Here is a 15,603-nt window from a genome sequence, read left to right on the forward strand (position 1 = left end):
GGACTGGCTGGATAAAGCACTCTTCTTGTCACTCCTCTTCAACCAACAGCCGCCCTCCTGCACCTAGAACTGTGCTGTACCACTAGCCTGACACATCCAACCCTGGCTGCCACAGCTGCTGCCCTCATGTGCGCCAAGTGAAATATTAAGGTGCCAGTGAATGAAAAAAAGCTTTGCCAGTAAATGAGTTACATTAAGAGAGACGTGCAACCATCTTTTCCAAAAATCAAAACCTGCATGACTGAAGTCTGAGAGACCAGCAGTGCCGCACACAATGAGCCCAAACAAGTTCCCACTATAGGAGTTAATCAAACGTCGACTGCAGTTTTGTAGCAAGCATTGGTACAACTATAAAGTGCTGCAAGCGCTCGAACATTTCATACTTGCCTTTTCATATTGCTTCGATTTGGATAACTAAAAAACCCAATTAAATCTAATATTTTTTGCAGACCGATGGGCTTCGAATTAATAAGATTTTGCAGCACACCCAAAAAACAATAATCTGAAACGCTCCACTTATAACTTACAGGTTTCTGCAGTAAAACATACATGAGTGCTGACTCCAAAACTAGACAATGTGTTAGCTTTCTTCCCTCATTGCTGGAGTGAAGCCCACCATCCACAATGCTCACAGCATGTTGCTGCACCGCTCTCACCCTATGCTACTTTCCTATCCATTACGCGCCCTTGCTTTTTATGCTTCCTCTTCTACTTCTCACAGCTGCGATGAGTGGTGCCAGCTGTTACACCACATGCCATCCTTCCAGGCCAGATGGCAATGCTCTAGCCCTAATAAAAAAGCACTAGAAAACAATGTGGACATGCACGTATACATGGTGAGCGGACAAGATGTGGTTGTGAAAAAAAAAATTTTTTTTTGTAGCTGGCAATCATCTGGACAAGGAATGAAAAAAACCTCTGTCATGGCTACGATGGTAACATGCTCTTTTCAGCTATTCGGCTCTCCTGTTTAATATACAGTCAAGTCGACCATTAAATATTACAGGCTGAGAAACCTTGAGCAGATGCTCCATAAATAACTACAGGATTGCACTTAAGTCTGCTTAAGATCAGAAATGCGAAAGCCTTTCCATTTCCAATCTTTCTCCCCCCCCTTTTCAATTTTATTTTCTTATTACATTTCTGCCTTTAACTGTTTTCTTTTTTAAATTTTTTATTTATTATTTTTGTCAGGTTTTTAATTATTATTTTTCCATTGCCATCATCATCATCATTATACCAACCATCACTACCACTGTCATCATCACTACTGCTATCACTATCATCATCACTATCTCTAGTACAATCACTATGAGTAGCTACCATTATCACTACCATCCCTATCACTACCTCTTGCATTATCGCTATAAGCAGCTATCATAACTACTATAACTATCACTACCACTATCTCTAGCACTGACACTATCAGTAGCTATCATTATCACTAGCTATCACTATTTTTACTACCTATTTACTATCACTATTATCATTACATATATGTTGTTTAAAGAACATTTACATTTTATTTTAATTACACGCAACTTATGATTGACAGTCTGTGCAGAAACATTTGCGGACAACTTCAGTCTATACCTTCCATCTACAACTTTCGTCCACGTCTCTCATGAGCCAAGAGAGGCGTACACCTTAAAGGGGTTGGGACATCAAATTTTAAGGCTATAATAAGCATGTTATGGGCTTCCTCAAATGGGCGCCGAACATACCTCTAGATAAACCAATTTAAATTCAAGTATTGTCTCATCGGAAAAAGCAAAAAAGCAGTTACGAGTCAGAAACGCTGGTCCTACGTGTTGTTAACAACCTGGCTACATGAAGCGTTCCCCAGGCTGGCGCTCGCATTTTTCGGCGGTTCTTGCAAACTTAACGCATTGCGGAAACAAACGCACAACCGGCGCAAAAGAGAAGAGCTTGCTTAACCTAAGTGGAACGCAGCTTACAATTCATGCCGAACAAACGCGCAATTGCTGCCTGTATACAGATGCAGATATGTAAACAAAAGTAGCACCGAGATGCAGTCGTCATCATGGGCGCATTCCTGGAGGAGTTACATACCCGTGCGGTAGATGCTGAATCCTGTACAATTGTCTGGAAGCATTCATTTAGCGAATATATGGACTGTTTGCTAAACTAACAGCAGATATTGTAATCAGCAGCCACGGGACCCTGAGCATGCAGTCTCGCAGAGCGGCTGTGCGGGCGGCGCGAAGTGAAGACATAGAAGGGTATTGGCCGGTAGGAAAACTGAGGCATCGTGTCGCTGTAATGTAGCCAGGGTCAGCTACGGGCCACATACACAGACGTCCGCCAAGCCTAGGCGTCGGCGTGGCAAAGCGAAATACAACGCAGAAACCGCGTTCGCATACGCGGTATGGCGATTGAGATTGGCCGAAGCGAGCCGCTTGGTTTCAGGACTCAGTGTCCTTCCTCGCTCGCTTGGCTCTCCTCAGCATATCGCAGTATCAACCAAGTTTGCCGGCACATGATTTCAAAAGGTGCTGCTATGCACAGCGTGTGTAGGAGAGCAGACGACGCAGCACTCCGTGTGTCACTACTTTTGGAGCCCATGTGACCGGGGTTGCTACTCTTCCCTGATCGTGACATCGCAGCACACCCCGGCGCTCAGAAACTGAAACCCAAATCGCTCAGTATATATAATGCAATAATAAATTATTTACCGCACTTATACGAATTGTGCAGCATGTATCATGCGTCCCGGGGCAATACGCAACGTTTGAAACAAAGAACACGCCAACCAAAAATTTGGTGTCTCCACCCCTTTAAAATCTGTGCACTTGTATGGCTCTTGGCCAACAGCAGATAGGCAGTTGTGCCCGCCCATGCTGACTGTACGAAGTGCCCCTGCGCTTTTTACATGGCCCAAAAATTGACTCTAGGTACCTTGGATGGAGTGGCATGTTTTCTGCATGCAAAAGCAGCTGCCGCCACTGCACCCGCACGCAGCATCGGCGTGATCTTCAGTGAAAGGTTGTCACCGGTTACTGCTCAGCAAAAGCGGCATCCTGACAAAACTTAAATACCTTAAACACAGAAATAATCATATTTGTGAGCACAAATTTCTGGCTGATGTGTGCACCATAATTAAAAGCGGCCTTCCATCCCGATACCTTATAACATTAGGCCTAAACGCAGGATGCCAATCGCCCCACTGACAGTGCTAAGTGATGCTTGCATTGTTTCATATCCAAAGCAGAAACAGGCAGAGTCATGAAAATGTGCCAACCGGCATCAAAATTTCGCTGCACATGAAAGCTTGGATAACATGTAGACAGGCATCATGAAATTCTGCCTTGCGGCTGTCACCCATATTATGATTAGTCTGTTTACTCCGGATATAACAAACAAATGGTATGAGACTGTCATTACAAGTGGGCTTGACTGTACTCCGTGGTCTTTACATACACACACACACGCACACCTAACCCAGCCTCTTCTGAAAAAATAATTTCAGGGTACTCTGAACCTAGCGGACTCCTGCACTTCAACAATTATATCTGTCTGCTAATTGGACCTGCAGGTTTTGTACACAGCCCAATATTTAGGTCCTTCTTGTAAAGCACGACAGGTTTCCAACATCCGATCTTGTTCACCTCAAAGGGAGTCAGCTGTTGATTCAGCCTCCACTGAAGCGTGCTGCAAAACACCTCATGCCTCTGCAACAGTCAGAATGAAAGGAAAGGCACTCACATGGTGGTAGGTGTGCTGCTCAAGGGTCTGCTGTTCTGGGGCAGCTTCAGCAGCAGCTGCAAAGCGATTGTGCTGCAGCAGTGGGGCCAGGCCGTCACCCTGGGGTCCTGTGGCGTGCTGGTACTGAACCCAGGCCTGCATGGCACTCAGGTCCGGAGTCAGGCTACTCCCACCTCCACTGCTGCCCACGCCTGCCGCACCTAGGAGGCAAGGCCTACTCTGAGAGGAGCACAGATGACACAAGAAGGTGTAGAAGGCACTGCCTCTGAAAGCATATAAGCTCTTCTACTTGTACATAGGCACATACAATAAAACTTCCCAAAGGGAAGTGGACACAGTTTTCAGGCAACTGATACAGGAACCTATGGCCCTAGACACGCGTAAAAATTAAAATGTGGGCCCTTCCTTAATTAAGTATGTGCCTCACTAAAATACAGCCCCTTGGATGAGGGCAAAATGTGGAAATCTACTGCTCATTGGAGTGATCTGCAGGCGAAAGGTGCCAACATTGTGCTAACACCAAACTGGGGAGAACTACATGTAGCAGGAAAAGCTGCTGCTCAGGGTCACATGCAGCCTCCAGGATACCTTGACGCTCTTGGGACAACAGATACCCAAGGAGAAGAGGATAGCAATGAAGCTCACTGTTGGAGTAGGACCAGATGCCCGGGTAGGAGGTGTGCGCCCCTTTTTTCTGGGCCCGCTCCGTCCCGATGGGGCGTGGCAGCTTGCGGTCGTCCAGGCCCCCACCGGGAGACAGGCCCCCCTGGGGGGACACCGCCGACGGGGAACCCTCGTCTGCACATGCAAGCAGGGATATATGGGTAATAAGGGCCAGTGTCATGCCTTGGAATGAGTCTGGTCCCAAACAGCATCCATTCACAAGACCAATCTACAGCTGCCTAATGCACAGAGCACACAGGCAACGGCCAAGTTACACACCCATGCCCATCAAACTGATACCTTTTTCTCAAAAGGCATAGGCTCTTAGAAAGATGCCAATGATTGAGTAGCAGAGAGGCCATTTGTAAGCTGTAACCTTGCAGCACTCAGCCAGGCAAATGCATGGCATTCAGCATGAGGCAAAACAAGTCAGCCCCCGAGAATACTGGGAGCCCAAGCAAGCCCCTCAAGGCATAGCCACAATGGACCTATGACAGCCCAACAGTCAAAACCACCCAACAGCAGGCCCACACAACCTGCATGAGCATGTGTGCACGTTGGTGAGACAGATCCCACGCCAGGAGGGGACTATTAAGATTGAGAACTTAAGTGAAGCATTACTAAGCAAAAATTAGTTTCCCACTTCCGCAGTTGCAGAACACGGAACACTTTCCGCAACTGTGGCCAAAAGTGGGCATTTTAGCAATATGCAAAAGCTGGCAGATATATGAACTGCGGTAACAGCTCCGAAATCAACAAATGAACAAGAACTATAGCTGAGCTCTGGAGGAGATGTCATAATCTCTGCAACGACTTATTTCAGGCATGCAGAACAGATTCCAATAGGCCACCAATAGGTCAGCAATTTCAATTATCAATTGCAGAAGCCCCTCCTGAACACTGATTATTTTTTGGCATGCTGAAATTGCAAATTACAGTATATATCTTCTGAGCTATTTACAGGCCCCTCTCAGGGAGATGTTGAAGACTTGACTCGAGACTAGCCCAATTTATAGAACTTGCAAATGTGCAATAGGTCTTGAGATATTCATCAATCAATTTCCTCCTTTTTTGTGCCTCATTCTGAAACTGAGCGCAGAGTGAGGAAAAGGCAGGGAGTTGACTGATGAATATCTCAAGACCTATTCCACTTTGGCAAATTCTGTAAACTGAATTAGTCGCATCAATGGACTGCAACATGCAGCATAGAGTAGATAATTAGCAAAAAATAAAAATTATGAGATCACTGCAGTACCTGCATTGGAGGAATGCGTAAGCATTGATGCCTCCTTGCCCCTCTTTGCCTAAATTAATCATGTTTCACCAGTGGCCATTTTGAGTTTTCAAACTTGGTGCCATGCTTCGTTTTCAAATTTGGCGCCGCGCTTTGCTCCGTCCACACTTCCGATTTTTTAAATTTGGTGCCCCGCTTTAGCTCCGCTCACTTCCGTGTTTTCAAGTTTGATGACACTTTTGCTCCGGCCCCACCCACTTTTTGGACATTTTTGGCTCTAATTAATTAATTACCCCACACGCACCTCATGATTTTTCCTGCGAGATTTTTGTAGCGATAGCTACATTACGGTAGCATTTCGAGCCTTCAGCGCCGCCACGGTCACGTGGTGCGGAGCAGCAGCTGCTGCCGGCGAAACCGAGCTGCGACAGCTGTGCGCATGCGCCGTGTCAAGTGGGACGAAGATGAAGGAGGAACGCCCAGCGAAATGAAGGGGGCAAAAGACCGACTTTGCAAATTAGACTGAGCAAGTTCCACTTGGCCAGTTGTAGCTATCGTGTTGCAACCATTCTTTTTCTTATAACTCAGTTCGTTCGAAAGTTATCGTGATGACAAGCCCGTGATGACACAAAATCGCAAACATAGCCATACAATGCTTACGCATTAATAACAAATTTCAGCTAAGTTGCTATCTTGTGTCCGTCAAGCCCAAAACACACTCAGGGAAGGCAGCCCTCTTAAGTTCCCTTAAAAGGGCACTGAGGACAAACTGAAGTCAGCCTGTATCGGTAGGGTAGATCACTGATAGATCACTGATAAAGAGGCATTGACGAAATACAGGTGTCGCAACCATTCTTTTTCTTATAACTCAGTTCGTTCGAAAGGTATCGTGATGACAATCTCATGATGACACGAAACCGCAAACATAACCAGACACACACTCAGTGAAGGCAGCACCCATTTGATCCCCAGCATAATTTTTTTTATACAGCTGTTAAGATTAAAAAGAGCCCCCAAGTAAAATGAGTGCAGAAGAATTTAAAAAAGTAAAACTGATGAGTTAATTACATTTAGGACCAAGTGAACAAAGTCGCACCCCGAACAGCAAATGCCACTTCAAAATTTCCGCTACAATGAAGTATTAAGGCGACAGCCTGTAACGGGTCATACTCGTGCCCGTCCGTTACATTCTAGGTCACGTGACCTTGTCTGTCCGTTACATTTTAGGTCACGTGATCACAACATGCCAACTGGACTGTGAGCAAACTGCTCACTGTGGTGGGTGGTGTGATCCGCCGCCAAGCAACAACTGTGCATGTGCAGCGTGACACCACCACTCAAATTCAGATCAGTGCAATGAGTCGGAAATGGCTTTCGCCTTCCCACAGTTAACAGGTATCTAAGTGCCTCCAACAAATTTTTTTTCTTCAGAGACTCCAATAAACTCTGCAAATTAATGCAATTAACTTCTCCCAAAAGCGAACCCATTCCAGACAAGGGCTCCGACTACTATTTAAGACTACTTAAAACTACTTAGTAGTTGAAGTAACTTACTTCCAACTACTTGAAAAAGAAAAAAGGAGCGCAAACGTCAATACGTTTGTTTCTTGACTCACAGTGGGTGTCACACTTTTCATGGCTGCTCATCCAGGTGCTCTAGCAATCAATGGGACAGCAAGTAGGCACAGGCTCATCAGCAATGCTGTTATACAGTGCGTAACTCCAGAGTTCTTGTTCACAAAGGCAACTTGCATACCCTTTGCACAATTTCACAAATTTGTTAAATAAAAAACAATAATGAGTACCAAACAACACATTTTGCAGGGTCATGAAACTATCATAACTTAATTGTGATGGCTTTTGACAAAGGACAGTCTGAAGACATGCATTAAATTTACACCTCAATCTAGCCCTTGTAAGTTCCCTTAAAAGGGCACTGAGGACAAACTGAAGTCAGCCTGTATCGGTAGGGTAGATCACTGATCGATCAAAGAGGCACTGACGAAATACAGGTGTCGCCATCACTGGTTGATTGCACCAGTAAAATGCAAGCATGCAAACCAATTTTTGGGCACGGATTCCAGAGGATATGCTACCCTGCCATTCACTTCAAAACGATGGTAGCCCATCCTTTTCTGTAAAGATGTCACAGATTTGAATCAACCGGCAGGAAGATTTTTATGGGCGACTCTGGTTTTGGAGGTGAATGTATTTGTTTTGCTTAGAGCAATTAAATTTGGCATGCTTAAGTCTACTGAATGCTTCAACAGAAATTTCATTGAAATAACTTAAGCAGCTTAGACATAAATTTTGTATAGTTCATTGCTATACCAAACTTGCAGAAAGACTGGCATCACTACGAAACATGGCAGGAGTCTGCAGTTGCTCTAGTTTTACCCAAAGGAATGATTGATGCAGTATCTTCAAAAATTTTCAGTAGCCTCATTTTTTTCTACACAAAATATTATATCCATGCCTGAATAATTCATTCATTATTGTCATGTCAAATTAGTGACTGATTAAAAATATGGTTTGGTTTATGTGTCTTTAACATCCCAAAGCAACTCAGTCTATGAGGGACGCCGTACTGAAGGGTTCCGGAAATTTCAACCACTTGGGGTCCTTTAATGTGCACCGACATCTCACAGTACACGGGCCTCTGAAATTTCTCCGCCATCGAAATTCAACCGCCACGACAAGGATTGAACCCGCGTCTTTTGGGTCAGCAGCTGAGCACCATAAACACTGAGCCGCCATGGCGGCATAAAAAAAAAAAAATCCAGTTATGTTCACATATAAATTATTTCCTCATTAAAAAAAAAAGAGGAAATTTAAGTATATGAACGCCAATGCATAAAAACGTTATCAAGGAATACAATGCAACAAACCGCATGAAAATCCGTGAAGCAATGGTCATGCTACACACATATAAATTATTTCCTCATTAAAAAAAAAGAGGAAATTTTAGTATATGAACGCCAATGCATAAAAACGTTATCAAGGAATACAATGCAACAAACCGCATGAAAATCCGTGAAGCAATGGTCATGCTACACTTTCTGCAAGCAGGGCAGTCATGTCAAAAAAACACTGAGAAAATTGGCATGGAGATTTCTGCCAGTTTTTAGCTACAAGTCACTTCTGGGCTACTTTTGGGGAATATAGTAATTAGAAAGACCTTAAAGATACGAAATCTAGTGTTTTCTAAAATTCGATTTTTTTCCAATGTTCTCGAGATTTGAAAGTCACGTTCCCTCTTAAATCTTGGTGATAATCTTGGTGACGAGTCTTTTGCTGCCAGACAAATCTTGACATGCCCAGAAAGAGCCAAGGAATGAATTTTTACTGAGAACAATAACTGCATGGAGTTGTCCTCAGTGCCCCTTTAATATGAAGAGACGCAACGCTACCCAAGCTTTACGATAACATAAGTCCAAAGTACAGTTTGAAGGGACCCTGAAATGATATCGATGGGCTTATTTTAGTGCAACAGATCTGTAGAGGTGGTCTCTGGAGGTATTCGAGCCAAGTTTTAAAGCTCTGCGTGGACCCTATAATCTAGAAATAATTTTTAAAAATCGCTACTCGCAACAGCTCGCAACTGATTAGGGTGACACCTCACTTCGCCGTGTCCCCCATCCCAATGACGTCAGTGGGAAGTCCGGCCAGCTTGAAGGCTCGCCCAGATTGTACACTGGTGTCATCGGGGTGGGGGATAAGACATGGAGAGGTATCGCCCTAAATGGCGATTTTAAAAAATTATTTCTAAATTATAGGGTCCACGCAGAGCTTTAAAACTTGACTCGAATACTCGCAAAGACCACCTCTACAAATCTGTTGCACTAGAATATGCCCATTGAAATCATTTCAGCTCCCTTTAAATGCTGCTTTCTACATTGCACATCATCAGCAATGTCATAATGCTTCAACTCTGAACGTAGGAGGTGCCAGAAGGGCTGCATGGCCAAAGTGAATTCCATGCAAGCACACAGTATAGCTACGCTGTGCTCTTAAAGGGGCCATGACATGGTCGCTCTTCATATTGCAGTTTTGTGCTTCAGTAACTAATAGAAGAGCTTATGATTCAATTTCTGAAATTTGGATGCCCTGGACACACTGTATATTCCAAAAAATGCGATCGAAATTGAGACCGGAAGACTCCTCCCACTGGCAGCGACCGCCATATTGAACGCTCTCGTGACGTCACAAGCACATGCACAGAGCAATGTCGTCTGCTCTCATTGCTGCAGTATGCGCAGCGAGGTCTCATTCCCCCCTGTACTTTTGCGGGCGATCGAAGTAGCAGTCATCCCCCATATATGCATGACTGGTACCACAAAAGCGATAATAACAGTAACGCAGTTTTTCTTCGGTATAGGTAGGGTCCGGTCACACTACAGGTCGATGCGACGGCGATCGAAGTCGGTGGGCTCGTCGGTATGCAAATGCCGTCGCCGACGCACTGGTCTGTCACGCTAGACCGACGGCGACGCCAGCACGATGAACGGCTGCGTATGTTAATAGTCAGCTTAGTGGGAACCAGAACAGTGTGGTATGGGACTTGTTGGTATGACATTCTATAAACTTAAGAAATTTAAAACTTATTGGACCTCATGCTATCCACGGCGACATATGCGATGTGCGTGCACCAGCGATGATGTGCTTTCAATCAGTGCCTGCGCATAGAAACGATCAGCGAGGCAAGTGACATGGGCAGAAAACGCCGCACAACTGTGCAACTCGTCGCCGTCGCTTGGGCTTGTGCGGCCGAGAGAAAGTTTCACGCCCGGTTAGGCGACGGCCGGAAGAACTGCGCTTGTATACCATATCCGTATCGAAAAAAGCGAAACGAGCGGCTGTATATCATATCTTCAAACTTTCTTAATAGTCAGCGAGGAACTTTTGCCATATTCTCGAATTTCGGTCGACGGTGGATCGCCGGCCCCTTTCGTGACGAGAACTAGCGAGTATGCAGGATTCGTGTGTGCGATTTCGGCGATTGCGGAGAGCGAATTCGCAAGCTTTAGCGCCTGCAAATAGCTGTCGAGCGTAGTTTTGGCTACAGTGCCCTCAAAGCAACGACTGCCTACATCGCAGGACGCGAGTACAATAAGGGGGAAGCGCCGATATATGTGATCCGGTCTGCATAGCATAAGCAGAAGGCAGCTGGCAGCAGCCGTCGGCGTCGACTGTGCACAACAAATCTGGTTGTTTTCATTAATTCAAGTAATGTCCGAACATATTTTTAGCTAAACCGATCTAAAATTAAATTTTGGTGACATAAGAGAAAGCAGATACAATTAAAGGAAAGCGCCGGTATCCTACGCGAAGCGTTTCCCAAGCAGGCGATATAGCATCATCGGCGCTTATTGCAGGGTTATCATGGTGCGTAAATGAGTAAAAGTGCAATTTGTGAGCAAGAGTACGTAATATTTAAGATAAGGATAACCCATCTGGCGTTTTATGCCACGCAAGCATGCACTGTTTGTGCACAGCCATGTAAACAACCTCAGCGCGGGGCTGCAGTCGTAATCGTCCCACTCCTGGGGCACAATGCGCACGCACAGCAAAATGCTGTACTATTATTTTGAAGCACTCATTTAGACGGCAGTGACTATTCATCGGTGCGGGCAGTGAAAGCATTTGAGTCGCGTAGGGTTTTGCAAGCGGCTTGGTTCTGGAAAAGGGTTCTCGAAGGAAAGGTATGTTCGACTTACAAACGCGTTCAATCAGGGCGGAAGTCGTCGCACTCGGCACTTTTCTCTGCTCCTTTCGTGCCTCAAGGTTACTGTAGTGCACCTTTTGATAATTTGAGTTTAATTATCGAGCCGATGAATAGCGGACAAGAACTTGGTAGCTACAGCTACAAAACGCCGCGGTTTCACGGCGCACATCGGCGAAGGCATGCACGGCACGTGCCACTTTTCACATACAGGAGCACTTGACTGCTCAAAAGAGACCACACTCATAACATACGAAAAGCATGCTTTTAAGTGTAAATAATAAAGCAGGGGTCCATCGATTTCTGTTTCCTCAACAATCGGAAAACGGGCGCCACGAGCAAGTCCGCTTTCCCAAGGATCACTCAGCTCGCGTCCTATGTTGAACGCTTCCCAAAAGAGAACACGAAAAATGCATTTTATTTCGCTAAGCTAAAAGAAAAAATTTTTGAAGTGACTGCTGTCTACGGGGTGCATGCAAGCACCTTAACAGCTCGCAGCAGACGACGCGTGGCGTGTATGCGCTCGTGACGTCAGCAATCAGAGGTTGTCAGACCAGCAAGCAGTTTGCAGAAGAAATTTGTTTTAAAAATATTTGCCGCACAGAATCAACTGAAAATTCAGGGAACTGTAATTTAACCGGTTGGGAATTCAAAACGATAAGCATGGTATGCGTGAAAATAGGCTGTCATGGCCCCTTTAAAGCCGTGGTGCGCTTACAACCTAACCCAAAGGACGCCACTAAGTACTACAATGGCAACATGGAACAGCAGAAGAACGATGCCCGAATTGTCACCTCCAGGCTTGGGGAAAGTGACTCACCCGTAAGCCGCACCCCAAGCGGTGCGCGGTCGGCACCCTTGGGCATCTGTCCCACGGGGGCCACCAGACCCGAGTACTGCTGCTGGAGGTGAGACATCATCTGCAGCGGAAATACGCCAGGGTGTCCCAGCGCTCCTGCCGCCCCCTGATGGTGGTGGGGGTGGTGGTGTGACATATGGCTACTACTTTGCACTGTGTGCATATATTCTTGAGGTGCAAATGGCACGCGCATCCCGTGGTGACTTGGTGTGGCAGCAGGATGGTGGTGCTGGTGGTGGTGACTCGTGCCAACTTGTGGGAATGGTGCCGTCAGCATCACTGGCGCGGCTGATCGGCTCGAAAAGTCTGGTGCGTTGGGGTTCAGAGTGCTCTGGATCGTCTGCTGCTGCTGCGGTGGCTGCTGCTGTTGCTGCTGCTGAGGTGGCGGTGCCAGCTCGGGTGCAGTCGCTGCGTAGTGGGGCGGACCAAACACTAGGCGCGATGACGAGGGCTGCGGGGTGGCCTGAACTGGCTGGGGCACTGCTGTTGTGGGTGCAGAGGCATTTTCGTAGAACTCCTGTGCCTGCGGCTGGGCTGCCGGCTGTGGCTGGGAAGGCGGTGAAGGTGGTGCCCCCCCACCAATGGGAGGTGTGCAGGGAGCACTGCGGGGTCCACTGCCAATGGGGCCAAAGTTGGGTGGTGATACGTGGAGGTTGCCACGGTAACCTGGAGCCTTGGCTGCATCCACTAGAGGCTCTGAGGATGCCGACACACTTCCGACGCTACCACCACTGGAGCTAGGCACGCCACACACGCCCGAGGCAGCCACAGAGGCAAAGTTAGGCTTGGAGGCTTCCCGCTGGCCCCAGACACTTGGCTGCGTTTCCTTGCTAAACACGTTGTTGAATGGCGAGAAGGTCTGCGGAATGCTGATGGCTGGCGCAGTGTTGGTCGAAGATGTGGAGGTTGACACTGAAGGTGCCATGGTGGTGTTGCTGGTCGTTGTTGCAGCCGATGACACTGCCATGCTGCCAGTGTTACCCAGTGTCGGTGAAGGACTGCCCCCCCCTGAGCTGGGCGACGAACTGGGGCGTGGATCCGCAGAGGCTGCACGACTTGAGCTCTTGGCAGGTGAGATGACTGCCTGGGTGTAGGATGCCGATGTTGTCGTCGTCCCATTTAGAGCTGCAGGGTTGGTGGACACAGCTGGTGCTGTAGTGACGACTGCAGATGCAGACGTCACAGGAGTAGCTGCAGTTGCAGCAGGCTTTGTCGAGGCCAAAGACGACGATGCCAGATTGCCCCAACCAGCAGAACCAGAGGCAAACGGAGGGGCTGAAGACGATGTCACAGACGTGGAGTTTCCGCTGCTTCCACCAGAATGTGTAGGGATCCCTGGTCGTGGGGCCGGGCGAGTTTGACCAAAAGGTGGCAGGGAAGGTGCAGGGGCTGCAGCCTTGACACCCACCACCTTGGCCGAGCTGCCCTGCCGACTGAGCTTGTTGGTGCTGCTACTGCCAGAGACTAGCACAGAAGAAGAGCCCTGCAGCAAAAAAAAAAGAGACATGCCTGCTCTACCACAGCCACCTTTGGGTCCCATGAAGCAGCTAAAAGATCACACATAATGTTACAAAATGCACAAAGAAACTGCACTGCACAAAAGCGGCAATATAATGCGTTTTTTTTCAACCTACAGATCATCTGCTTCATAATGTACAGGGTTGGTCAAATGTTCCCAGGCCACAGAATCTGCTTTACTGCTGTATATCCTGGCACTTGAGATTTCGATAAAGCTATCAAGGTTGTCAGGGGTTAGAATGATACTTCTGTTACCCTCTGCAGATAATTTGGGTTTCGCGGGTGTCGTAAGTGCCTGACTCTATTGCTCAAAAGCAGACCCTGTTGCCTGGGAACTTTTGACCGACCCTGTGCCTTGCATTATATTGGGAACCAAGATAAGAATAGAGCACTTTTTTTTTTCTGCACCCTGTGATAACTACAGCAAGCTCCACCACCAGGCTCATAAGCTGCAAGGAGAAGCAAGACAAGGAAAAGAGTGTGGCAACACATGGGCAAGACAGAGTGATTGGTTATGACAGTGGAAAGAAGGCAGTACAGGCCATTGAGAAATGGAGGGCTATAAAAGAATGCTAAGTAGAGAGTGACCAATTCTGCATATATGGGCATTATTAACCCATTAAAGCTATCGCATCATACCCTCAAGACGGAGCTTAAATGTCCCCTTAAACGCTCGGTGAATGAAGATTGTAGCACTTATAAAGCTTGACCATCTCTTTCCAAATCTGCTTTAGTTTTAAGATGGTGACCACAGCGGTGGCCTAGTCGTTTGAGCATCCGCCTCGCATGCGGGAGATGCGGGGTTCGATCCCCAGTGCCGCCGGGCACCCACCGGTGAAAAAATGGGTACAAGCTTTCCCCTGGTCTGGTGCTCGGCTTCTTTAGGGTGAAGTGCTTGGGAAATGGGTCTCTGACCCCACCTTGAGTAGAAAAAACAACCTTGCGCCATGGCGCTCTTTGGCCACAGATGCCCTTACGCCATAAAAATTCATAATCATCAGTTTTAAGATGGCTCGATGCCTTCATATTTCAAGTGCCATTCGTAAGCGAAAACCTATGCACGCTTGTGCAGATACTGGACATAGTAGTACTCATGACAGAGCAGAAAAATGCTTTTTATTGTTCCCAACTCTCTACTGAATACAATTAAGCAATATAATGTCATTCCCTTGGCATGTAAATTTTTGAGACAATTTTATACCTCTTGTTTCATTTTCAGTGCCTGGTGTCTGAATATTCTGCAAACTTTTCATTCCTAAAAATAGTCGACGACAGATTTCAAGGACTCTCTAGAGACCGTGAAAACGACCGAAAAATCAGGCAGTCCGGAAGATCAAATTTCACCGAAAAAATCACCAACTTATTACCAATATGCAGGAGGAAGAGGTTTTTTTTTTTAGAGAAGTTTTTTTATGCACACATTCTAAAGTTCCTCATGACTAAATTTCGCCGCACGACATGCACAGACGACCGGCGGCGACCACTTTCACGAGCTCAGCCTGGCTGTGCTGCCCTCGGCATGTCGCTGATGAACGCATGGGGTTGGGACAAAGTCGAAATGGGAAAGCGAACACGCCGCTGTGCGAACTACGCTGCGCCCACAGTACGATAGGCCCAGAATGAGAACGCGAAGATGGAGAAACAATAAGAACCAAGAAAAAGCCAAAGCAAGCGCTCAGTTGGTGTTGGCCTTCGTCATTAGGCCTAGCAACTAGAGCCAAAATCGGCATCGTATCCGGTGATATGCACTCGGCGGTGGCTTGCGTATAATGAGAGGCGTCTTGCCTGTCATCAAAACACTAGCTGTTTACGTTTTTACAATAGAAAAGTCAGGGTTGTTGCGCGTTTTGCCGCGGGTACGCTGACCTCGCTTTGTAATGC

The 15,603-nt window shown here is 46.8% G+C and overlaps 1 protein-coding gene across 47 annotated transcripts in view; it reads right to left on the bottom strand.

Annotated features, from left to right (window-relative positions):
• Positions 1 to 15,603, bottom strand: part of mask (multiple ankyrin repeats single KH domain) — a 174,340-nt gene that overhangs the window by 24,457 nt on the left and 134,280 nt on the right. For all 47 annotated transcript variants that reach the window (XM_077650400.1, XM_077650398.1, XM_077650393.1 and 44 more), the window contains 3 exons: positions 12,166 to 13,687; positions 4,372 to 4,524; positions 3,727 to 3,926 (listed from right to left, as the gene is read on the bottom strand). In XM_077650400.1, the coding sequence (XP_077506526.1) occupies positions 3,727 to 3,926; positions 4,372 to 4,524; positions 12,166 to 13,687 (1,875 nt within the window). The remainder of the gene's footprint in view (positions 1 to 3,726; positions 3,927 to 4,371; positions 4,525 to 12,165; positions 13,688 to 15,603) is intronic.

The sequence above is a fragment of the Amblyomma americanum genome, chromosome 1 (assembly GCF_052857255.1).
Source record: "Amblyomma americanum isolate KBUSLIRL-KWMA chromosome 1, ASM5285725v1, whole genome shotgun sequence".
Lineage (NCBI taxonomy): Eukaryota > Metazoa > Arthropoda > Arachnida > Ixodida > Ixodidae > Amblyomma > Amblyomma americanum.